Genomic DNA, 25003 nt, shown 5'->3' with positions numbered 1-25003 from the left:
CTATCACCATGTGTGGTGGAAATAGAGCTAAGTTAAGTTGAGTTGAGTTGAGGTGAGAAATAATATATACATTCACATGTTTTTCAAATAAATTGAGATTTCATCAGAGATTTCATCACAAATTTGCATTATTGAGTCCAGTCATGGTCAGTGTTTAACATTCTCATTCAGCACTGGTTCAACACTGATAATTGACACCATGCCAATAGCGATAAGGCTACCCCTACATTGTCACGTGACCTCTTAGTAAGGGCCTTCCGACATGTACGCAGAAGCAGACGATAACTATACAGATAAAAATAGCAAGGAATGCGGTATAACATAGCAATAAAAGCAAGTATAACATATATAAATTAGTTTATTAACATAAATTGAATGCAATGTTAGATTCTGGTGTTGACTTTGAAAGAAATTATTTTTAAATCACATCAGAATTTTGTTGCAGTGGAAAACTACTTCTATTTTAAAACTTAAATTACGGGAAATAAAAAGTGTATTTATTTCCTATACGAAAGTCAACAAAAAACAACATTACAAAACATCATAACAAACTTAAAAGCAGATGTATATGTTTTGGGTTTATACTTAACGCAAAAGAAGGAGAAATTTTTTAAAATAAAAATAAATAGCAAGATATTGTCAATACTACACACTAAAATTGATATTTCCTGTTTTAAGACTAAAGGAAAATATACATATGTATATTAGGTACGGTAACATAAATGAAAAAATACATTTGGAGGTTTAAAACAATTTATTTAAAGGTCACATTGTTATCAAACAAAGACATACAAAATGCATAATTTGATCAACCTTGAGGAAAATATCAGTATTTCCGCATTACTTATTTGTCTAAATTTTATCTCAGGGCTATTCCATTAAACATATAACCCACGGGGGGAAGGTACTTTTGAACTAGACCTCCCCCCTACAGAAGCAAATTAACCGTTTTGGGGTCCTACCCCGATTTGTTTTTATAGACCCAGAATAACCCCCTTCAGAAGCGATTTAAAATTTACAAGTAAAAAAGTTCAAAATTTTAATTCACTGATCTTGCATTAGGCTTTTATGGATGCTGTTAATGATGATACAGATATTGAACCATTTCTGTTTTAATTCACAACATTTTCCCAAGATTTGAAGGGTTACTATCATTTTAATGTAAGACTCTATAGTCACCGTGTTTTATGGTTCAATCTGTCTTGTTGCTGAAGATACATTAAAATCATCGATTTACTGCTGTAGGAAGAATCACATGGCACATCTCCAGTCCATTTGTCAAAGAGAACTTGATTTTAAATTTATGTGAAATACAATTTAATGATGCAACTGTACTTATATTATACATTTTGATGAGAATCAGCATATAATTAATGCCATGAACTCTCTGTTTTTTTGCTGTGCAAACTTAAATGGCATATTTATCATTTTTGAAGAAAGTTTGTGTCTATCTTAAAAAATAATTGGAAAACAAACAAAACATGGTTGTACATATTTGTAATTAATTGAAATATCTTTTTATTGTTTATAGTATAAAACAATATGTTGCACATTATAAATATTATTTAATATTATTGAATAACTGTATGTGTCATAATAATAAGCATTTAGTGATAAGTACTTATAATTTTATACATATATGACTATCAATAATCATGGCTCAAAAAAAACAACAGTCAATGAATGGGAATCCAACCAATAATAGCTGTCCAATTTACAGTAGCCGGCAACCATCACTTACAGTCAAATCAGGCAAAAATAGAGTTCCATCCATTAATCGCAGTCCAACCAACACTTGTGGTGAAACCAACACTTACAATCTAATAATAGTTGTTCAAACAACACTCGTGGTCCAGTCAATACATATAGCCATCCAGAAACAATAGTTGTCCAACCAACAGTAGCAATTCAAACATCACTAGCTGTCCATTACACTTGCTGTCCATCTAGCAGTCCACCCAACTACGGTTGTCAAACAAACACAGTCCAACTATTAAAAAGTGTTCGACCAACACTCATGGTCCAACCAAAATAGTGGTCCAATAAACGAAAGCTGTCCAACCAACAGTATTCTGTCGACCAGCACTAGTTGTCCATCACTGTCCACTTGCTGTCCTGGGTGTACTAGCAGCCAAACCAATTCTAGTGGTGATCTTGATGGAAAGTAATGTTCTCAAAACATAACATCAGCATATTTGAATCATATCTGTAGAAAAAGGAAGGGAGCATTATAAGCAAAATTATACATATATGTGTACCATGTATGGGACTAGTCTGGTGGCCATCATATTATCAAAATTTTAATGACAAATCATCAAGAAAACACCACACAGGTTACAGTATGAGATATTAACTCTAATATAGCATGTCTATTATGTAGTATTATAGTACTGTGCACACAGCAGTTAAGAGATTATTGTGTCAAAATGTCTGCGGAAAATAATCGACACTTGTATTAATGATTAAATAGCAATTTTTTATACACAACTACAACCCTTACAAATGACGGTAAAGCCACAAGTTTAGCAAATTTGTTCAACTTTTTATATATAAACATCATGATTTATATTGATATGTTTATACATCTATAGAATTATACTGTATATATAGCACAAATTCCGCATTAAATTGTGACAGTCAGTCAGACATAGTAATAATGTTCTCAAAACAAATGTTTTATCTATTTGATTTAAAATAAATAAATAATATTTAAATAATCAAATAAGAGTAGGTAGGAACATCATTTTTTCTGAACAATTTACCCCACCCATCACAACCCATTGTCTAGTTAGTGTGTCAAGCGATTTATATCTTATTCCATGCAAATTATATTTCTACAATGTATTATAAACCCATTGAAATGCCATATCTAATGAGAAAATATAATTTATAACAAACCTGGGGTGGTAATTAATCCGATTTTAGCGCTGTTATTAGACTTCATAATAGCCCGGAAGGAAACTGGAAGTTACCATGCCGCAAAGGATTATGGCATATTGCGAAGTTGTGATCAGCGGAAAAAAACAGAAGAATTCCGCAAAGAATGAACATTTCAAGGGAGGTCACACAAATTATCTGTTCGATCGATCTGAAGGGATTTTCACCCTTACGTCATATGCGAATAAAATTTCGACACCCTCCATCAGAAGCAAATTTCACAATTTGACAACCACCTACAGATGCAAATAAGCGAAAAAGACACCCCACCAGTGACCATATATGATTTAAAAAATTGCCGTCCCCCCCTGGGTTATATGTTTAAATGGAAATAGCCCTCAGTTATAAGGAAAATATTGTGTACCAAATACTAGTAAATTGAAAACTTCGTAATATTACACTACTGTTGATATGTGCAGATTGTCAGAGGTCATGGTGGATAGCATTATCACTCTGGAGTACAAGAATGGTGTTCAAAGGGTAGAGGAACTTTAAATTAAATTTAAATTGGCAATATATACTGTATATAACTTAAAGCTGCACTCTCACAGATTGAACGTTTTGACAACTTTTTTTATTTTTTGTCTTGGAACAAGCCAATTTTTGCGAAAATCCATAGAAACCAACTATATAAGACTGCTGCCAAAAAATCAGATCGCAGATTTTTATATTTAAGTACAAAAAATGATGTTTTATGCATTTTTCTTAAACCACCACCAAGGACCACAGAAGTGTTAGTAACGGTTTAAGCCATAAAACATTAATTTTCGAATGGAAATATGAAAATCTATTATCTGATTTTTTGTCAGCAGTCTTATATCATGGGTTTGCAGATATTTACGCAAAAATTTGCTCTTTCCAAGACAAAAAATAAAAAAAAGTTGTTAAGATGGTATATCTGTGAGAGTGCAGCTTTAAGACATGAAACCTTTTCTGCAGTTCAAATTGTGAAATCATGTTGGCTTTGGTGGCTTTTGGTTTTGTACTATTTAATGGAGTATATGGAGAGGCAAACATTTCCATTAGTGGAAATGTGATGACGAAACCTGCCCCAAGTCCAGGGCTGGATCCCAATAAATGGGTCAATATCTCTTTGACCTGTGTTGTTGACAAAGCTCTGGGATATTTCATCACTAACCATCTTAACTGGATTTTCGAGTCAAATGTGGATGGCAATGTGACAACTGTCTAAACACAGTTTTTATAACACCACAGCAGATTACAAGTACAAACTTGAATATGGTATGATAAATGATGGATACTTTTTTAGAATGAACATTAACAATGTTGGGTACTCAGATGATGGAATATACTCATGTGGACTTTACCAGCCAGACAAATCAATCATAGTCAAAAAGGATGCCAATGTGACTGTAATTCATCCGGTGGACAATGTTGAAATGTCATTGAGAAAAAATGAGAATGATAGTAATCAAATGGATCTTACACAACACATAAAGGAAGGCAAATACACGATCCAGTGTAAGGTAACTGGCAGCAATCCGTCCCCCGGTGATAGACCAAATGCTTGTCAATGGAACATCCAGACATGTTAACAAAGAACTAATTAAGACCGTGAAGGACAGAAGAGTTGCATTCACCACTACAGCCACGATGTATGATACACTACTGCTTAAAGGAAATCGAACATTCATCTGCTCTGCAAATCTGCCCAATGATGTCCTTCAAAAGTACCCTGAATTTCATTCTGTCAACACTGCCATCCAAGTGAACGTTATCACCACCACACCTGATATCACATGCAACTCACCTACCTCCAAAGATGGAGAGTTTGCGGCACAGTGCCAGCTCAAATCACGTAATCAACTGTTTTGTGACAGCACCTCATTGGTAATCATGCACAATGGCCAGAATATGACATATGAGGGGAACCACACAAGCCCGGGAATAAACATTTCCTGTACAGCTACAAACCAGACAGCCCTAATGGTGAACCTGCAAATCTCAAAACAAAAGACCATGCAGATTGTAGTCAGGTACAGTACGACAGCAGAATATGAGGTACCGTTTTACAACGCAACAACAAAAACAACAACAACAAAGAGCACCACCAAGGACCACAGAAGTGCAGCAACTGCAGTTGGCAAACTGGGAACTTATCTGAGTCAGCTTCTGGTGATTCTCGTGTCAACTACTTGTATTGCTATGTGGTAGATGCTGATTATTCTAATGTCCACCACAATTAGAATGTGGTAGATGCTGGTGATTCTTGTGTCAACTACTTGTATTGCTATGTGGTAGATGCTGATTATTCTAATGTCCACCACTATTAGAATGTGGAAGATGCTGGTGATTCTTGTGTCAACTACTTGTATTGCTATGTGGTAGATGCTGATTATTCTAATGTCCACCACTATTAGAATGTGGTAGATGTTGGTGATTCTTGTGTCAACTACTTGTATTGCTATGTGGTAGATGCTGATTATTCTAATGTCCACCACTATTAGAATGTGGTAGATGCTGTTGATTCTTGTGTCAACTACTTGTATTGCTATGTGGAAGATGCTGATTATTCTAATGTCCACCACTATTAGAATGTGGTAGATGCCGGTGATTCTTGTGTCAACTACTTGTATTGCTATGTGGTAGATGCTGATTATTCTAATGTCCACCACTATTAGAATGTGGTAGATGCTGGTGATTCTTGTGTCAACTACTTGTATTGCTATGTGGTAGATGCTGATTATTCTAATGTCCACCACTATTAGAATGTGGTAGATGCTGGTGATTCTTGTGTCAACTACTTGTATTGCTATGTGGTAGATGCTGATTAGTCTAATGTCCACCACTATTAGAATGTGGTAGATGTTGGTGATTCTTGTGTCAACTACTTGTATTGCTATGTGGTAGATGCTGATTATTCTAATGTCCACCACTATTAGAATGTGGTAGATGCTGGTGATTCTTGTGTCAACTACTTGTATTGCTATGTGGTAGATGCTGATTATTCTAATGTCCACCACTATTAGAATGTGGTAGATGCTGGTGATTCTTGTGTCAACTACTTGTATTGCTATGTGGTAGATGCTGATTATTCTAATGTCCACCACTATTAGAATGTGGTAGATGCTGGTGATTCTTGTGTCAACTACTTGTATTGCTATGTGGTAGATGCTGATTATTCTAATGTCCACCACTATTAGAATGTGGTAGATGCTGGTGATTCTTGTGTCAACTACTTGTATTGCTATGTGGTAGATGCTGATTATTCTAATGTCCACCACTATTAGAATGTGGTAGATGTTGGTGATTCTTGTGTCAACTACTTGTATTGCTATGTGGTAGATGCTGATTATTCTAATGTTCACCACTATTATATTTATTGGATAAAAACTAGTGACTTTATGAACAAAAATTATGACCTGGGGAAGACAACTCCAAAGATCTGACCTTAAACAACCTAGTTTTTGACATATTCACAAATGTCCAAGACAACATGTAGACAAGTATTCTGACAAATTTTCAAAACAATTGGATAAAAACTATTGACTTCATTACATGATATAAACACTTCCTAAGATTTGACCAAGTGACCTAGTTTTTAACCTGAGGTGACCCATATTTACAAATGTTGAAGATAACATCTAGACAAGTATTCTGAAAAAGTTTCAACAATTAAATGAAACTTTTTACATTATGACATGAAATAACTTCCTAAGATTTGACCCAGTGACCCTGTTTTTTTTCATCTAAGGTGAGCCATTTTCATAAATGTTTATGACAACATTAAGTAAAATATTCTTACAAAGTTTCATATAAAGCGGGTAAAAACTATTGACTTAATGACATAAAATAAAAACTTCAAAAAGATTTGAACTAGTGACCTAGTTTTTTTACCTGTGTTGACCCATATTCACAAATGTTCCTGAAAACTTATAGACAAATATTCTGACGAAGTTTCATACTTATTGGATTTTTTTAATTAATTTATGACATGGAGTAAAAACTTTAAATGTCCTTCAGCCGACCTGCCGTGTTTTTGCCATTCTATAACTTGTCATGTTTCGTTGAAAAATCGGGCACAAAATCAAATAAGAGTGAAATTTTTGTAACTGGATTGATAGGTTTCACAATTGAACTAGGGTACATAATAATGTAATATATTGCGATGGCCAATTCAAAGTCATTTATTGGCTATCAAACTTCTGCTATATATTTTGTCTTTAACACCTAAATGAAGAGTGTGATGAGGTTTTTAATCAAACTCAGTTGAGACATTATATATATATATATATATATATATACTAGTATATATAAACATTGTGACTTCATCTGATTAGTAAGACAATGGACAAAGTGAAACTGGTCGAGCTTTACAATTGCTAAGCCATTGAACTAATTGGCCATGAGCCAGCTGCTTTTGTCTCCAAAACATCCTTGAATTTCAATCAATTAGACATAAGTATCTGGGATTTTCAATGCGGTAGTACCCATGCACACCAATTTCAATACGTTTTTGGAGAAAAAAATTAATGCAGATTTACACATGTATGCATTTGATCTGGAGCCCTGCAATGCTCATTCATTTTGTATGTATTTCTTCATATTGAACATGTGTACCAAATACATACTTACCGGTATCTTTTCATACTTGAATGATTTTCAAATATGGCCAACATTTCACTTAGTTGATGCCACACCTGATGATGGCAACAACATGACACACAGAATAGGACAATACATCAAGTTTCTTTTCTTGAAAAATCAATGAGCTATATTTAATAAAATATATTTTTGTTTAGAATCTTAGCATTACTGTGAAAGTCACTTGAAACTTACATCCATAATGAAGAATATCTCCCCATTGCACAGCCTGATTTCATTCCTCTTCTTACTGGATTTGTCTCCCTTGCCAGGCGCCTGTTCTGAGTTGTGACCCTTTGCATGGAGGGGTGTGGCCTGTGAGGGTAGGGTGGAGATGTCGGAGGGGTCATCCTCACTCACAAATCTCTGCACTCCGCCATCCTCTTCCTCCTTCCTGCACACACAGTGAAATAGAAGCTTTAGATAGAATTCTTTTTGGAAGATCTTTTTCACTTTCTTTCATGCGTTTTTACCGTTTCCACCAAGTTAAGCATTTGTAATGCCATGTGAAATGAAACACATTCTTACAGAAAATAAACATTATATTTAGCATTAGCAAAGTCTTTTACTAGCAATGTAATGAAAATCACTGATATTTACTACTTGTTTCACACAAGAAAGATTTGTGCATGTATCGTATCCAGAGTTATTCTACTCATATGTTCATGTATTTCATGTTAATTTCACCGTCACTGATTATGATTACAATGACAACACCAAGGCTACAATAGTACCTCAACCATTTTCTTAAAAAAAAACCGATAATCTTAAACTAATCAGTATGATTGGATAAACTCGAAAACATTGCCTTTACATACAAACTGAAAACATGCAGAAATACTTTATATAAATCTCCAATCCACAATACATACTTGTCAAACTGACTTTGGGTATGACATGACATGGTTCCACCCTCGTCCTCATAACGCGCCACATACCCATTCTTAGTGCAGCAGATTTTATCCCCGATCTGCAAGTCAATCTTTCCCTTGCTGTCCCGGATACGATGTTTACTGTACTTACTGCAGCAAATATCATTGATGGCCTCACAAACTTTTCTGTAAAAATATTGTCGTAAATGTAAAAATGATTAACTTACTACCATAATAACAGATATTTACACATAATTGAAATCTTCTCAAGTCAACTTTGTTAAAAGCAATTTGGCCCAGTTGTAAATTTGGATCAGTATTGTAGAAGAGCAGACACAAAATAATTTGCTTGATTTCATTTAAAAAAACACAAACAAAATCTTGTAGTCTTGACCTTGGATATGGTAGTTTTATCAAACAAAATAGAAAATAGATCCAAAATTGTGACCTTGACCTTGGACCTGTGGCGAACATTAGTCTGTGCTAAGGTTGATCAAAATTGGTTCACCTTAACTGAAGTAACAGATCAGCCATAGAAATGTCGACGGAGTCAATAAAACCGTAAGTTAAAGAAACAGTTCTCTGACAAGTATGGGATTAATTATCCACAGAAATTAACCACTATAAGGTATATCCTAAAAAACTATGTTTAAGTACCTAGTAAAACTGATGAACTGTGACGTGGTGTGATCCCCGAGTGCCTCGTGCTCCAGAAGGCTCTGTACCTCAACAAGGATGTCTGAAACATGCAACAGAAACAACTAAACAAATAATTCTACATCAACTAAAGAAACGGTCAGAAAAAGTATATACAATCAAATTTTAAAGTACCACATTCTAAATAAATGGCTATCACATCAGTGTTAAATTGCATTAGGAGTTTACGTTATGATACAATACAGCCACTTAAGTATATAACCATTTGTGAATTCAGTAATAAAACTATAAGGAAGTTACAACATCACATTTTTTTGAAACAGATGTAGGAAGTGTTCTCTATCTTAGCATGGGTTGGCTTAACTTTAATTACAATGCACTCTAGAAAGAGACATGCACAATCCTGAAGCCTTCAACAGGACAAACCGTTGTGTTTAAAATATAAATAAAATAATTTAGTTTGCCTGAAATGGCTATGGATCAGAGAATTATAGAATTATTGCATAATCTGACATATTACCCTGCGACATGTAATCATTTCCTGACTTGGCTGGCTGATTCTCAGGGAGTGATCTGAATACGAACTTCTCCTTCTCAAACCTTGGAAACTGCCTCTTTGATATCAGGGTGGCGTTATCCACTATCAGCTGTGACTCGGCCCGGTGATTGTTGCGAAGCTCTACTGAGCAGCCTGTGAAATAACAATTTGCGGCTTGCCATATCCTTTTTTCAAATTAAGCATCATCTTCTAACCTATGTAAAATCCTACTAACTAAAAACGGCTCATTATAAATAAGGTAAAGCACTTATATAATAATAAGGCAAGTTTTTCCCCCCAACATTCTGGGGTAAAAAAGTGTGTCCTATGCATAGTATAATAGGGTGCTTAATACAAAATCAAATCACTATTTAAATTAAAATTGAAATGCTAAACACAACAAAACATTTAACAAATCATGAATTAAAACTCTTTAACATTATGCAATAGGAAGTCAACTGTTCATGCATGCACGAGTCATCCCCCAATTCTATCCAGGGATTTCATACAAGTGTGAGCCACTCACCAATCCTATCCAGGGATTTCATACATGGGTGAGCCACTCACCAATCCTATCCAGGGATTTCATACAAGTGTGAGCCACTCACCAATCCTATCCAGGGATTTCATACATGTGTGAGCCACTCACCAATCCTATCCAGGGATTTCATACATGTGTGAGCCACTCACCAATCCTATCCAGGGATTTCATACATGTGTGAGCCACTCACCAATCCTATCCAGGGATTTCATACATGTGTGAGCCACTCACCAATCCTATCCAGGGATTTCATACATGTGTGAGCCACTCACCAATCCTATCCAGGGATTTCATACATGTGTGAGCCACTCACCAATCCTATCCAGGGATTTCATACATGTGCGAGCCACTCACCAATTCTATCCAGGGATTTCATACATGTGCGAGCCACTCACCAATTCTATCCAGGGATTTCATACATGTGCGGGCCACTCACCAATCCTATCCAGGGATTTCATACATGTGTGGGTCACTCACCAATCCTATCCAGGGATTTCATACATGTGTGAGCCACTCACCAATCCTATCCAGGGATTTCATACATGTGTGAGCCACTCACCAATCCTATCCAGGGATTTCATACATGTGTGAGCCACTCACCAATCATATCCAGGGATTTCATACATGTGTGAGCCACTCACCAATCATATCCAGGGATTTCATACATGTGTGAGCCACTCACCAATCCTATCCAGGAATTTCATACATGAGTGAGCCACTCACCAATCCTATCCAGGGAGGAGAATGTATCGGGTAGAAAGTTTCCTGGTTCTATGGAGGGTAGCTGTCTCACATCGCCTAATAACACCACCCGCCGCAGCCTCGCATTCTTCTGCAAAAGCTCAACGAGAAAGGCAAATGTTGTCACGGCTACCAGGCTGCATTCATCTACAACCAGTGTGTTCACTTCTGCATGTCGCCATGGCTGCCCTGTGAATCATTGTAACAGTGTAACAGTGCTCTGACTATCAAATTTGATCAACAAATTATAGCTAAAATCTAAAGGGGTTATCAAACTTATTCAGATGTCAACAGTATTTTCATACAATACCTATTTAATCATGTAATAGAACTTAACAAGATGTCAACAGTATTTTCATACAATACCTATTTAATCATGTAATAAAACTTAACAAGAACGTGCATCATGCGTACCAGGCTCCATGTTCCTGAAGCTGAATATGACCTGATGTAGCGTAAAGGAGGGATGTTTTGCCCGCTTGCCCAGCAGGTTGGCAGCCTTGCCTGTTGGGGCTGTCAACAGGAGCTCTACCTTCTCTGGCACACCATCCTCCCCAGACCCAGGGTCTTGGTCCCCGTCCTGCCCCATTCCCTGGCTGTTGTCTACGCATGTCCCCACCCTGAAGCTGAGTTCCTCATTCTCTCCCTGGGTAACTTCAGAATCTGTCATGTCCTGTGTTTCATCATCCATCCCAATATTGCCTGCTTGTTCATAAAAACTTCCTTTTGCCTGTCTGTTAATGAAATAGGAATTTTAACCTCATCAAATTGTCTGTACATCAAACTGATTCCTCTCTTACTGTTTACTATGATGAAATATCTGGATCTGTTTTGTTGTTATTGCCAAAGCAAACATTTTGCAAGGCGCCAACAACCACAAGGCAATAACAAAAAAAGTAGGAATGGCAACGAGTACTGGAGTACTCAAGTACCAAATCATTACTCGAGTACTTGGAAAAAAATATAAAAAATCTATAAAATCACCAAATACACAATTTACAGACAAAGTATCAGACCTTGTTAGTTGCCAAGAGGACAATTTACGGTCCCTCTAAACCCCGCTGTATACACAATTGACCCTAAAAAAATAAGTTGAGAGTTGCAAACTGTCAACAAAGGACCCCTATTTCCAATTAGCACTGATGTCAATTAGCGAAGTTTTGATAGCGGTACTTTCACCTACACAATTCTATTGTGGTCCAATTAGAGACCTTTTACCAAACAATGGACGCTAATGAGCGAACGAGTAGTGACCGTTACAAGCATTGATTTCTTAATGGGCGTATTTTAACTAGTTTTGCAATGATTATCACAATTGATTGGTTGATATCTTAAATAAAGAATTATGAATATTAATGAGGTAAACAACAATAATACAGAACAAAGTATTTTGTTCTGTATTTTTATGTATGCTATTCATTTTCGTTCATTGTAATTCTGATTGTTCTTCATTATAAATCTCGATTATCTAGACGCTCAAATAAAATCCGGGTTTAACTTTCCAGCTAGATTGTAGCTAATTTGCAGTACTTACATATTTTAAAATCATTAAAATGAAATGAAAAAGACAAAATTAAAAGCCTGAAACAACATTTGTTTTCCTTTTATTTAATTTTCTGTTACATAAGTATATAATGAAAGTCTAATTCAAAGATGAAAATGACCAATAATATGACCAACGCACAATATACGTCATGAACGATGCATGTATACACGATCTTGTCTTTCCCGAAAACAAATTAATTTTTTGCCGAGTAATCGAGTACCCGAGTGCACGATCGAAAGATTGTCTGAGTACTCGAGCACCAATTTTACTACTCCCTAAAAAAACAACAAGAAACGCCGCAATGCAACGAAACCAGGTTTTTAATGATTGACAGAAGAACTACAGCCTGTGTCTGTTTTTCTATTTTTACTAACAGTGACGTTGACCCTAGGGACCCCAAATGCATCCATAAACTCTTCCTTTATACCAAGTTGGGTCAGGATATGTCAACCCTAACTTAAGTTATTCAGTTTCAACCATTTTTCCATTTTTAGTAACAGTCAATTTGACCTTGAATCTAGGGACCCCAAACGTAATCCCATGTAAGGTATCCATAAACTCTTCCTTTATACCTGGTTTGGTCAAGATATGTAGACCCTGTCTAAAATTATTCAGTTTCAACTGTTTTTCTATTTTTAATAACAGTGACCTTGACCTTGAATCTAGGGACCCCAAAACGCAATCCCATGAAAGTATCCATAAACTCTTACTTTAGACCAAGTTTGGTCAAGATATGTCAACCCTAACTAAAGATATTCAGTTTGAACCATTTTTCTATTTTTAGTAATAGTGACCTTGACCCTAGGGACCCCAAATGCAATCCCATGAAAGGTCTCCAGAAACTCTTCCTATAGACCAAGTTTGGTCAAGATATGTCAACCCTAACTTAAGTTATTCAGTTTCAACTGTTTTTCTATTTTTAGTAACAGTGACCTTGACCTTGACCCTAGGGACCCCAAACGCAATCCTATGAAAGGCATCTGTAAACTCTTCCTGTACACCAGGTTTAGTCAAGATATGTCATCCCTAACTGAAATTATTTAGTTTCAACCGTTTTTCTATTTTAAGTAACAGTGACCTTGACCTTGAACCTAGGGACCCCAATTGTAATCCCATAAAAGGTACCCATAAACTCTTTCTATAGACCAAGTTTGGTCAAGATATGTCAACCCTTACTAAAGTTATTCAGTTTCAACTGTTTTTCTATTTTTAGTAACAGTCACCTTGACCTTGAACCTAGGCACCCCAAACGCAATCCCATGAAAGGTCTCAATTAACTCTTCCTATAGACCAAGTTTAGTCAAGATATGTCATCCCTAACTCAAGTTATTCAGTTTCAACCGTTTTTCCATTTTTACTAACAGTCACCTTGACCTTGAACCTAGGGACCCCAAACGCAATCCCATGAAAGGTCTCCATTAACTCTTCCTATAGACCAAGTTTGGTCAAGATATGTCAACCCTAACTAAAGTTATTGAGTTTCAACTGTTTTTCAATTTTTAGTAACAGTGACCTTGACCCTACGGACCCCAAACGCAATCCCATGAAAGGTCTCTATAAACTCTTCCTATTGATCAAGTTTAGTCAAGATATGTCATCCCTAACTAAAGTTATTGAGTTTCAACCGTTTTTCTATTTTTAGTAACAGTGACCTTGACCTTGACCCTAGGGACCCCAAACGCAATCCCATGAAAGGTCTCCATAAACTCTTCCTATAGACCAAATTTAGTCAAGATATGTCATCCCTTACTAAAATTATTCAGTTTCAACCGTTTTTCTATTTTTAGTAACAGTGACCTTGACCTTGGCCCAAGGGACCCCAAACACAATCCCATGAAAGGTCTCCATAAACTCTTCTTTAGACCACTCTTCCTTTAGACCAAGTTTAGTCAAGGAATGTCATCCCTAACTAGTTATTCAGTTTCAACCGTTTTTCTATTTTTAGTAACAGTGACCTTGACCTTGACCCTAGGGACCCCAAATACAATCCCATGAAAGGTACTCATAAACTCTTTCTATAGACCAAGTTTGGTCAAGATATGTCCACCCTTACTAAAGTTATTCAGTTTCATAGGTGAGTTTGACGCCGCCCGGCCGCCCGCCCGCCCGAACAACAACGTTCGCCATTCTAATAACCACTATGTGAAAACCTGGTTAACAAGAACAATGTGAAATTAATAAATTAGCATTGATTTATAATTGGCAGATAATACCTTGGCAGACAATATCCCATTCTTAAACCTAACGAAAGGAACGATACACATATAATATTTATGTACCATACCTGTTGGCCTGTGCAGAAGTGATCACTTTCGTGACAACGTATGTTTTCCCACACCCGCCCTTGCCTGAGATTACAACAACCGGCTTGGAGGAAATGAGGTGAGCCGCTCTTAACTGGTCCACATCAGAACGTATACTCTCAAACTCATCACTGAAATTATCACAAGGGAAAAATGAGCAGTTATGGTGAAATTGATAATAAAGTTACAGAGATGATCGCAGACCAAATATTCCACTTGAGAATGATTCATTGAAGTAAGAGGGATTCAGGCTTCAGGGAGGGTCAAAGGGATAAGACAACCATTGTAGCTGTTTTCAAAGCCATTTACATGTGTATATCCATTTAAGGTACTCTTAAATTTTTTTATGCAATTGTAAAGCAATAAACAAACTGAACAAATATATACAGCAATCTCTGAAAGTGATTTATCATTACTACCCCCAACTCCACCCTGATCAGAAATGGCAGCAAAATATTTGGAATTGTTACCCAAAAATGACATAACTGTGGAGGTTTTATTTTTTTCATTTCTGGATTGTCTTTTTCAAAAATATGGAAAAATAGAATTATTTTATTTTCTGCAGTGCAATCCCTTTCATAGCAATATATAAATTTTAATAGTTTTTGAAATATGCTGAGTGATAAAATTTTGAAAGCAGAGAAATAAACAAAAGAGCACTATAAATGTCTATGATACGCTATCAAACCTCCCTTACTCTACTCCATGTATTCATCAACCTGGTTCTTCCATTAACATTATTTAAACTACTATCACATAAAAAGCAACAAAGGGCAATAACTCTGTATTTAGTGAAGAGCATTATGTTTCTTATATAATGCACTTGCGCTTTACCATTGTTTCAATAAATTCCATCCAGTAGTTTGCAAGTTATTGTCCAAATAAATTTTGACAACAAAACCCCAAAAAGGGCAATAACTCTGTAATTTGCTAAAGCAGAGTGATGGTTATTGTACACTGCACTTCCTTGCATTGTGGTTTACCACTGCATGAAGTTTAATTAAATTCCATCCTGAAGTTTTCAAGTTATGCTGCAGATAAGGTAAAGTAACAAATGGCAATACATCTGTAATTAGCTAGAATATAGTAATGGTTCTTAAACATTGCACTTTCTCTTATTGTGCTTTACAGTTCTATGATGTTTAATTAAAATCCATCCAGCTGTTAGTTTGAAAACAAAAGACAAACTAAAAGAGCAACAATTCTGTAATTTTATAAAACAGATAAGTTATGGTTCTTTCAAGTTTTCAAGTTATGCTCCGCACAAGAAAAGGTAACAAAGGGCATTTACTCTGTAATTAGCCAGAATAGAGTTATTGTTCTTGTACACTGCACTTTCTCTCATTGAGCTTTACCATAATGTATGTAGTTTAGTTAAATTCCATCCAGTAGTTTTTAAATTATGCACCGTACAAGAAGAAAGTAACAAAGGGGCAATAACTCTTTGATTAGCTGATTTATTAGAGTTATGGTTGAATGGTTTTACCTGTTGAAGTCAACATCCAGCTCCCAAGGCTGTTCTGTGTTCAGCCTAATGAGTTTGTCAACGCCCTTGGCGATCTTCTGTTCAGCCTTCCACAGCGTCATCAGGTAGACGAGACGTCGACTGCCCTCCACTACAGTCTTGGTTATCTTACACCCGTTCAGAAATTCCAGGGATTCCTCCAGGGTCCGTACTGTTGGACTGATAAAAAAAGAACAATTTTCTTGGGCTTGTGATCATCTTATCAAAATTATCAATGGATTGACTGCGAGATTAAATGAAATTGAGAACATATATTTGCATTCTAGAGTGTCAGTAGAAAATATCTACAAAATTATTAAATTTCTTTATGTGAATTTGATGTGAAAGGCATTGATAGAGCTTTGTATGATCTGTCAAAATTTGCTCCTTTTAAATATTTTCAAAATAAAATTGAATCATTTACCCAAGAGTACATGAAAAGGCCAACCACATTGTTCAGAACAAATTCATACCCTAATGCATCCATCATCTTCTCACAGAGAACACAGGTGTGGCCGTTCTCTCGAGTGTCACGCTTTATGTACTCATACATGTATATAGCCCCTCGCTCCTCCTCTGGAACCTTGCCCATCAGCCCACTCCTAACAAGGGCCTCGCTCGAAGTCTCAAACCCCAGCAGACCTGTGTGTTTCTTCATCAGCTGATAAACATTGGTACTTAAAACTACAGGTATGTTTATATGCACTAAAGTTTATATTTTAATGGGTAAATGATTTTTGATTAAAATTACAAATAATTTCAATACAATTTTTTCAAAGTAAACACAAACGTGTTTTTATATGTCTTAAAATGGTTTGTCTGTTTAAGAAAAATATTTTATGAATGCATTCTTTGAAGTCAAATAATTCCAGATACTTTTTTATGATTTTATTTTCAGTTAAATGTAATTTTGTTGGTTCTTTTTTCAAAGTATGACTGTGAAAAACAGAGACACAGTACCTCCTTGAAGGCCATGTCCCCCGGATGTTCCTCCAAGAGTGTGTTGACCTTCTCCAGGTACTTGGTTTCCATGGTGATGACCTTCAGGAAGAAGCCCGGCACCAGCTGAGGCAGGTAGCGTAGCAACTGGGGAAAATCCCGCGCAGCCATGATACACCGCATCTCGTCTACAACCATGACAGGGGAGGGTTCAAGAATATATGGCTAAAATTGATGATAACAAATAATACTTTATTTGATTAAAGAAAAAAAAGAAGAAGAAAGAATTATTTTAAAACTATGATGAAGATTTATTTTGTATTTCTGTAGCCAGTTGTATAAAATTTTGGTATGAGTTATCATTTGGAAAGTTAAAATATTTAAATGACATGATTGCTGAAGAAGTAATTAAAGGACAAATATTGACCACTAAATAAACATGTTTGATAAGATTTACCAAATCATAACATTAACCAGTTTAATATGTTACTTTTAAAGTAGAACTTTGATTATTATCATATTAAAGCATGTATTACATTTAATAAAAGGAAAGAAAATAATACACTTTCAACTTTACCAGAATGCAACACAGTGTTTTGAAAGACACTGGTTTCATCACAGATTTTCTTCCCCTCCTGGAGCGGGTCTTCCTCATCATCAGGCCTCTCTGACTTCTTCGTTTGCTTGTGTGACCATGAAACGAATGATTCCAGACGTTCTTCCAGATTATCCAGCTCCAAACACGCCTCCTGGTTCCTCTCCCTGTCATCAAAAATCATAATTTAGACATGTATCATTTTCTTACATGAAATTGTAAATTCACAAAAAGATTACTTAATTTTCAAAGATCGTGAAGCATAATATTAGTAATCACAGCAGTTAACGAGACAGGAGAATGTGATCTGATGCTGGGGAAACTAAAGTACCTGCAGAAAACTGACTTGTGCTGCATACTCAACAACAACCAAACTAACATGCACAAAAGGCTAGGCAATGAACGCATGACCACTTGGTGAAAAGAGACAGACACTCACCATTGTGCTGACTTATTTCATATTTTGCAGTGATTTATCTCTGCATTAATTTTGTATTTCAAACAACAGAAAAATCTCATGTGTTCTGTTTTTAGAATACATTCAATAGCTTACTTGAGAAAATCATAGAATTCATTATTCTTTCTGGTAATCCATGACTCTTCCTTTGCATTCTTCATATCATACGCAGCTGACAGTTTTGTAAGCAGCATCTGTACATGGTTCTCTTCTGTCCTTTGTGGGTCGTCTCTAAGCTTATAACATACAGCATTCCAGTCCTTTGGTTCGGTCACATTTTGTTTGTTTTTCTTTGTTCTCAAAATCACCGTCTGCCACCATGGATCTTTCAGAGGAAAGAGACCTGCCACTCCTGTCTGACGTCTGGTCTGAACATTTATCAAATCCCCTTTGATATGAAATAAATCAAGTTTATAAATTTTTGACACAATTTATAATTCATTCGTTGTAATAAAGTATTTAGATGACAGTTAAACAGTCAAAAAGGAACTTGGGCTATTGTTCCATATTATAATAAGTTTTACTGTATTGGCAGATTTTCCTCATGCCCATCTATTTATCGATTTCTGTTGAAGTAATTTCAATACCCCCTGCCAGGGCCTGTACGTACTTGTATCTTCCTATTTAAAGGGGCTAGACACCAGATGATTTAATTCAAGAAAAAAAGATATTGTCAAAAACTTGCATAAAAATTGACATTGTTATGTACAAAGCATTGAATCTCACTTACTGATGTATCACATCGCTTATGGCACATTGAATCTCACTTACTGATGTATCACATCGCTTATGGCACATCGTACAAAGCATTGAATCTCACTTACTGATGTATCACATCGCTTATGGCACATTGAATCTCACTTACTGATGTATCACATCGCTTATGGCACATTGAATCTCACTGATGTATCACATCACTTACTGATGTATCACATCACTTACTGATGTATCACATCGCTTATGGCACATTGAATCTCACTTACTGATGTATCACATCACTTACTGATGTATCACATCGCTTATGGCACATTGAATCTCACTTACTGATGTATCACATCACTTACTGATGTATCACATCGCTTATGGCACATTGAATCTCACTTACTGATGTATCACATCGCTTATGGCACATTGAATCTCACTTACTGATGTATCACATCGCTTATGGCACATCGTTGTCACATGCATCTTTTGCATTTTTTGCACATTTTTCTAATTCAAAATTGACTAGGGTTGTCTACCCCGTAAATCCAAGTTAGTTTAAAAATAGTGTCAGTATATTTACATGTAACTGTACTCATCAACAGATATGATTTAAACTGGGAAACCATTATGCGCTATTCGAAATTGGGAATCACAAATGAGACAGCAACATGATTGTTGTGAACTTGTGGTTATCATTTAAACCAATTGAAGCGATGTATTATTGGCCTACTACTAGCTAGCATTGACAATTCAAGGCTTCGCTTGCCTTGAGAAAATACTGTATTTGCTTATTTTTGGACTATCTTGTGTGCAGCCCCTTTAATTGAAGTGATGCCCTATCCTTCCACCTTGCACCTCTGTGCCTGACCCTGTTCATCTATGTATCTTCCTATTTAATCCTCAACAATGACAGTGAATGAAGTGATGCCCTACCCTTGCACCTCTTTGTACGTGAATAAGGCACTAGCTGGTGGCCCCCTGCCATGGCCTGCACATCCTTGTATCCAAGCCACTGTAGCTCTCCTTCATCATCATCCTCAGAATCCTCCCCATTCTCATGCTGAAACAATTTTGATACATGTATATTAACAACAGTTGAGTAAATATTATACTAAATAAAAAAGTATTGCAAGCTGCTAGTGTCATACAGTCTAAGTGGCTGCTTGATTCGGATTGTTAATATTCAGTCAAATTGGCAACTTTTGTCATTTTGGTCTGAATTTTTAAAAATCTGAATCACAACCATGCAGACTGTTTTAACTCACCCTAAATCTTTCTAACTATTGTTTAAACAAACAAATTTATTCCAATAGAAAGCATATTATCTTATCCTTTCACATGGTGTATAATTTGCTTCAAGAACATTTAAACTGATGAAGTTACGGTTATTTTAGTTAAGGTACTTGGATCTTAAGATAGTACTGCACTGCTGTAGATAACAAAGTGCCATTTGAATACAGATGATTCACACTTATTTCAGCAATGTATTTGGAATTAGAAATTGATTTCCACCCCCTTTATATTGGTACCAGGTAAGATACCAAAATTTAATTTTTTAGGCTAGTTGGCTGCTGGCTTGTTCAAGCTTCTTACACTCTTCTTCGCTTAAAAGGCTCCCATCGAGCCTAAGACTGATGCTCTTCAAAATTCACAATTCCTGGACTAACTATGGTATTTAATTACATTATAATGATTTTTTTTTAGAAAAACACACACAATTATTTGACCTGCTTACCAGGGTAAGCTCTGTAATCTCATATTTTTATACATCTAGTGATATCATCACTTCATGTGCATGATATTTTTACATGAGATCTAGAAATGAGGCTTACATTAGTGAAAATAAAGGTTGATACAGGGGTATTTACATTTTGATATTAACCTGAAAATTGAGAAAGTAGGTACAATCAATCATACAAAGCTGTGGTGCACATATGCCTCACTTAACTTAGCCACAATTATGGGTGTTAAGGGAAACTGTTTTATCATTGAGACATTTTTTATTGTCTATGTTAAGCCATACGACATCTATCATTCCCTAGCCAAAAAAAACATCAAGTATTATTTACGCTTAAATTCAATTTCAATTTCACAACCAGAAATAAATTTCTTTCAAATACATATAAACATATTTTAAACTTGCCAATCATACATTCTTAAACATTTCTTTTATTGTTTACACAATGAACTTAAGTAGGTTAACCTGATAGCAGGAAGTCACTGATAGACACCTGCATCTTTTCGTGACTATTATTAGATTTTGATTATACACGGTACAATAAGCAGAACCAATGGCTGCCTTTACATTCATTGCGCTACATTCACCATTGAATTGACAGCCAGGGACATACCTAGGCATACTCCAGTACGCATACGCTCTACACATGAATAAATTTAGGTTCGGAACAAGTACAGTACACTCCACTTTGCGCTTTAGACGGAGAATTTCAGCATCACGGAAATGAAATCTAATTTACCACTGTCCCCTTTCCTCAACATTTACGCTCTAACACCTTCCGAGGCTGATAAGCTGACCGAAGAATTACCATTGCCGCGTTACCGTAGTTAATTGGTGATTTTCAGAGTAACACATTAAATTGACATTAGGTTGAAACTTGCACCTACATGTAATACAAACCAATGTCTAGAAGTTGAAGTATGTTACCACTGGGATTAACTTTAATTTAATTTATTTAATTGGTCTTTAAGGGCCGTTTTTTATCCTGATTACCATGGCAACACGGCACAAACATAATTTTAATCACACCATTTTTACAATTTTACCTCAAATATGACTATTGTTTACTTATTCATTGCTCATAAAACGTGAAATGGTGGTAAATACAATACAGCATAATTTACACTATTGTATAATTAGATCAGTTAAAAAGTCTATATTTGGTCCAGTTCTAATGCAATATTATATCTAACTCATTTGACTTTAGTCCCAGTATCTTAAAATAATGGAAACTTACTGCTTTCAATAAATATTCAAATAATTTCTCTTAACTTTTTGACATTTTTAACTTTCAGTTTGTTAAAATAAATGCTTTTTTCGCAATAACAAACATGCCCAACCGAAAATAGTCTAAATTTTAAAGCGCACAATACCAAATTTACAAATCACATGACTTCCACACTGCCAAAAATACTAGATTGCGTATTATAATAATTTTTTTTATTTATCAACCAAGAAGTAATGGTTTAAATATTTTTTTAAACACAATATTCATACCTACCATGTAACTTTCATAAAATATTTAAATTGGAAGCTTAATTATACTCATTTAAAGTAGGGAAATAGATTATGACAATACCTTCATAAAAAAAAATCAGCTATTTTTAAACCCTGGAACATGAGTCACCTCTATATTTGTTTAACGTGATAATATCAATGCAATGAAAATATTATCTAGAATGCGAAAAAACAAATGATTTGTACACAACAGAAATAATGACAGGAAAACACTTCACACTTACACAGTACTAAACACTTTCAATACTTCAATCCAATTAAGTTCTCAACAATTTAAAATAGTAAGAGTATGACGTAACAATGATAAACAAACAAATGCATGCAATGGTGTTCTATTTTAAATGTATCAACAGACAATTTACGAATATAAGTTCAAAGGTAAATTAATAACCATACAAAATATAGATGTTTTTTTATGGAATATGTTTTCTTTCTTTTTTACAAGGAAATGATTGACTGATTCTCATAAACAAAATAATTGCAAATGTAATTATTTAATTTCAACAGTAGCAGGGTAGTAGCAAAGCATACAACTAGAGTTTCTCTTTTGCAGTCAATACAACAATACCGGCAATAAAACCCGCTACGGAAAACGAGCATCTCAGCAAAACCTAGCTGATTTTAGCAAGGAAAGCAGGTTACGTACTTGGCGGATGTCCGCAATTAATTTTAAATCCCTGAGAGTAACAGAGGAAAGTGTAGATCTGCAAGCAGTGTACTGTACTTAAAGTCAATGCTGGAAAAAAATGAAGGCTATGGGGTGTATATTGTACAAACATGTAACTTTTCATTGAATAAATCTAGTCATATTACAACTGATTATTCAGCGAAAAAAAGGGTTGAAAATAGTTTATTTACAACTGTACACATAAAAAATGTCCTACAGACTCAGTACAGAACAACATATTCAGGCAAAATAAATAAAAGCTTTTACTTTTAGACATTCCCTCTAGTCTAAAGTAATAGATGTATTATACGGGATTCTTCAGATCCCTAACGTCTAAACGGGTTTGTGCAAAAACTGGGGGTGTTGAAAAATAATTGAAATTGTATTAAGTGAAGTATTTTATGGTTGAAATTGATCATAAGGGTTTATATTCATATTTTACCATGTACTGGCTAAGGTCACAAATCCGAACACTTTTTGAGGTTTTTCACAATTATTTTGGAGAGTTTTTGTTGTAGTAAGTTAATATTGCGTATGCAACATCTTTGGTTAACGTGACAACATCTGTCAAAGTACAGATTCATGATCTCATCAATTTTATGTCGAAAATCGTTCATTTTATGGACAGTAATTTACCCTTAAATTTATGCTATGGAGGGCACAAATACCGAACACTTGAAAAGCAAAAATACATGGTCAAACAATTATACTTAATAAGTATGCTATATTAAATAAACACATAGCTGCAAAGTTATTTATTGTTTCCGATGTTTTTTAAAACATGAAATTCACATGTAAAGCGTGATTTCTATTTATAAGTATCTTGAATGTAGGTCAACATAACTGCAAAACCTAAAGATGCGCGTGCGCCCTCTGACGTCATTCCCCCGTGTGCTACATTTTGATCTTTAAGTGTATTAACATTGAATGGCAATTTTTGGAAAAATACTCAACAAGACAAGATGAAACTTTGCAAGAGTGACCAAGGCAAGCCTTTGTAGTGATATAGATCATCGATTAATCGATCACGATATACAAACGCATGTTTTAGCTGGTGTTAGGGATTTGTGCCCTGTTCCGAAATGTGATGTCAACCAGTAAGTGAAAAGTTATTTTGCACAAAACAAGCATTTAATGCATTAAAACAGATTATTTACCTTTCCAATAAAATGAAAGTTGACTGACACAGACAACAATTATGCCAAGCGGAACAACTCGACACAATCATAATAACTTGGCCACCTCTGACAAGCTTCAAAATGCATTGTATGACAGCAGTAAGTATAGACGCCACAAGTTTGCCAATACAAAAACTCACTATTTATTTGGACTTGTTCTTGAAGTTTTAAACGTCTTAAAAAAATAAAATAAAAGTTCTTTTAATATTTCTAAAACATGTCATTTATATTTTTCAGAGTTATCTCTCAAAACGATACTGTAAATTGTATTTGAAATGGATATCGTTATAACCTTTTCAGTGTTTTCACGGAAAATACCAGCAACCGGATTGTACGTTTCCTCCATTTGAACTGAAGAACAAATTACAAAATTAATTCTAAGGGGAGTAACTAGATAAATCAGCACAGTAATACCCGTATATTATTCCGTACCCCGTACTTGAACAAACGTCTATACTGTACACACGAAAGCGGTAATCAACATTGTATTGAGAAAGTGCATTCTTTCAAAAACTTTGTTTAATGGACAGTAAACTGCAAACAAAAAAGATGATCTAATTACCGCCTTCATTTATTTGCCGCCTAGAATTTTAAAAATCAGACGGGTTTTATGAAGACAGGACATTCTCAAAGTATTATCTTAATATAAGTTATTAAACCACATGGAAACATGAACCCAAATGATCCGGATTTCGACCGCTTCATTAAAAACCCTGTCCAACTATCACGACTTGCATCTGCGAGTTACCACGAGTTCTGGTGACTCGCCAAAAATGCCACGAGATGACCGCGGATTCCAATGCTATGTACATATCAGTTCGACACCTGCTCCAGTTCTCTTCAATGTGAATACGAGAGTAGTAAGAGATTATTCTGTGAAACCCGAGTTTAAGCAACATCGGTACGATCTGTGTACGACACTCTTTCGACATTCACAGCGATTTCTACGAGTTCTGTATCGA

General features: G+C 35.4%; 1 protein-coding gene across 3 annotated transcripts in view; it reads right to left on the bottom strand.

Annotated features, from left to right (window-relative positions):
* The window catches only part of LOC128237254 (DNA helicase B-like), a 41115-nt gene extending 16676 nt beyond the window's left edge, over nucleotides 1–24439 (bottom strand). Inside the window, exons 1-14 of one of the 3 annotated variants that reach the window (XM_052952610.1) lie at nucleotides 24334–24439; nucleotides 19874–20000; nucleotides 18332–18623; nucleotides 17761–17945; nucleotides 17205–17371; nucleotides 16718–16905; nucleotides 16227–16424; nucleotides 14722–14871; nucleotides 11306–11625; nucleotides 10874–11080; nucleotides 9592–9762; nucleotides 9072–9153; nucleotides 8415–8600; nucleotides 7738–7936 (exon numbers count right to left, since the gene is read on the bottom strand). In XM_052952610.1, the coding sequence (XP_052808570.1) occupies nucleotides 7738–7936; nucleotides 8415–8600; nucleotides 9072–9153; nucleotides 9592–9762; nucleotides 10874–11080; nucleotides 11306–11625; nucleotides 14722–14871; nucleotides 16227–16424; nucleotides 16718–16905; nucleotides 17205–17371; nucleotides 17761–17945; nucleotides 18332–18623; nucleotides 19874–20000; nucleotides 24334–24387 (2526 nt within the window). In that variant the 5' untranslated portion in view covers nucleotides 24388–24439. Of the gene's footprint in view, nucleotides 1–7737; nucleotides 7937–8414; nucleotides 8601–9071; nucleotides 9154–9591; nucleotides 9763–10873; nucleotides 11081–11305; nucleotides 11626–14721; nucleotides 14872–16226; nucleotides 16425–16717; nucleotides 16906–17204; nucleotides 17409–17760; nucleotides 17946–18331; nucleotides 18624–18965; nucleotides 19036–19873; nucleotides 20001–24333 lie in introns of those variants that run through there. The other 2 variants (XM_052952611.1, XM_052952612.1) reach the window with 2 other exon arrangements.
* Between the last annotated feature and the right edge of the window lie 564 nt (nucleotides 24440–25003).

Source organism: Mya arenaria, chromosome 6 (genome assembly GCF_026914265.1).
Source record: "Mya arenaria isolate MELC-2E11 chromosome 6, ASM2691426v1".
Taxonomy (NCBI): Eukaryota; Metazoa; Mollusca; class Bivalvia; order Myida; family Myidae; genus Mya; species Mya arenaria.
Note: the sequence above shows the minus strand (reverse complement) of the source record. Positions and strands in the feature narration are given on the sequence as shown.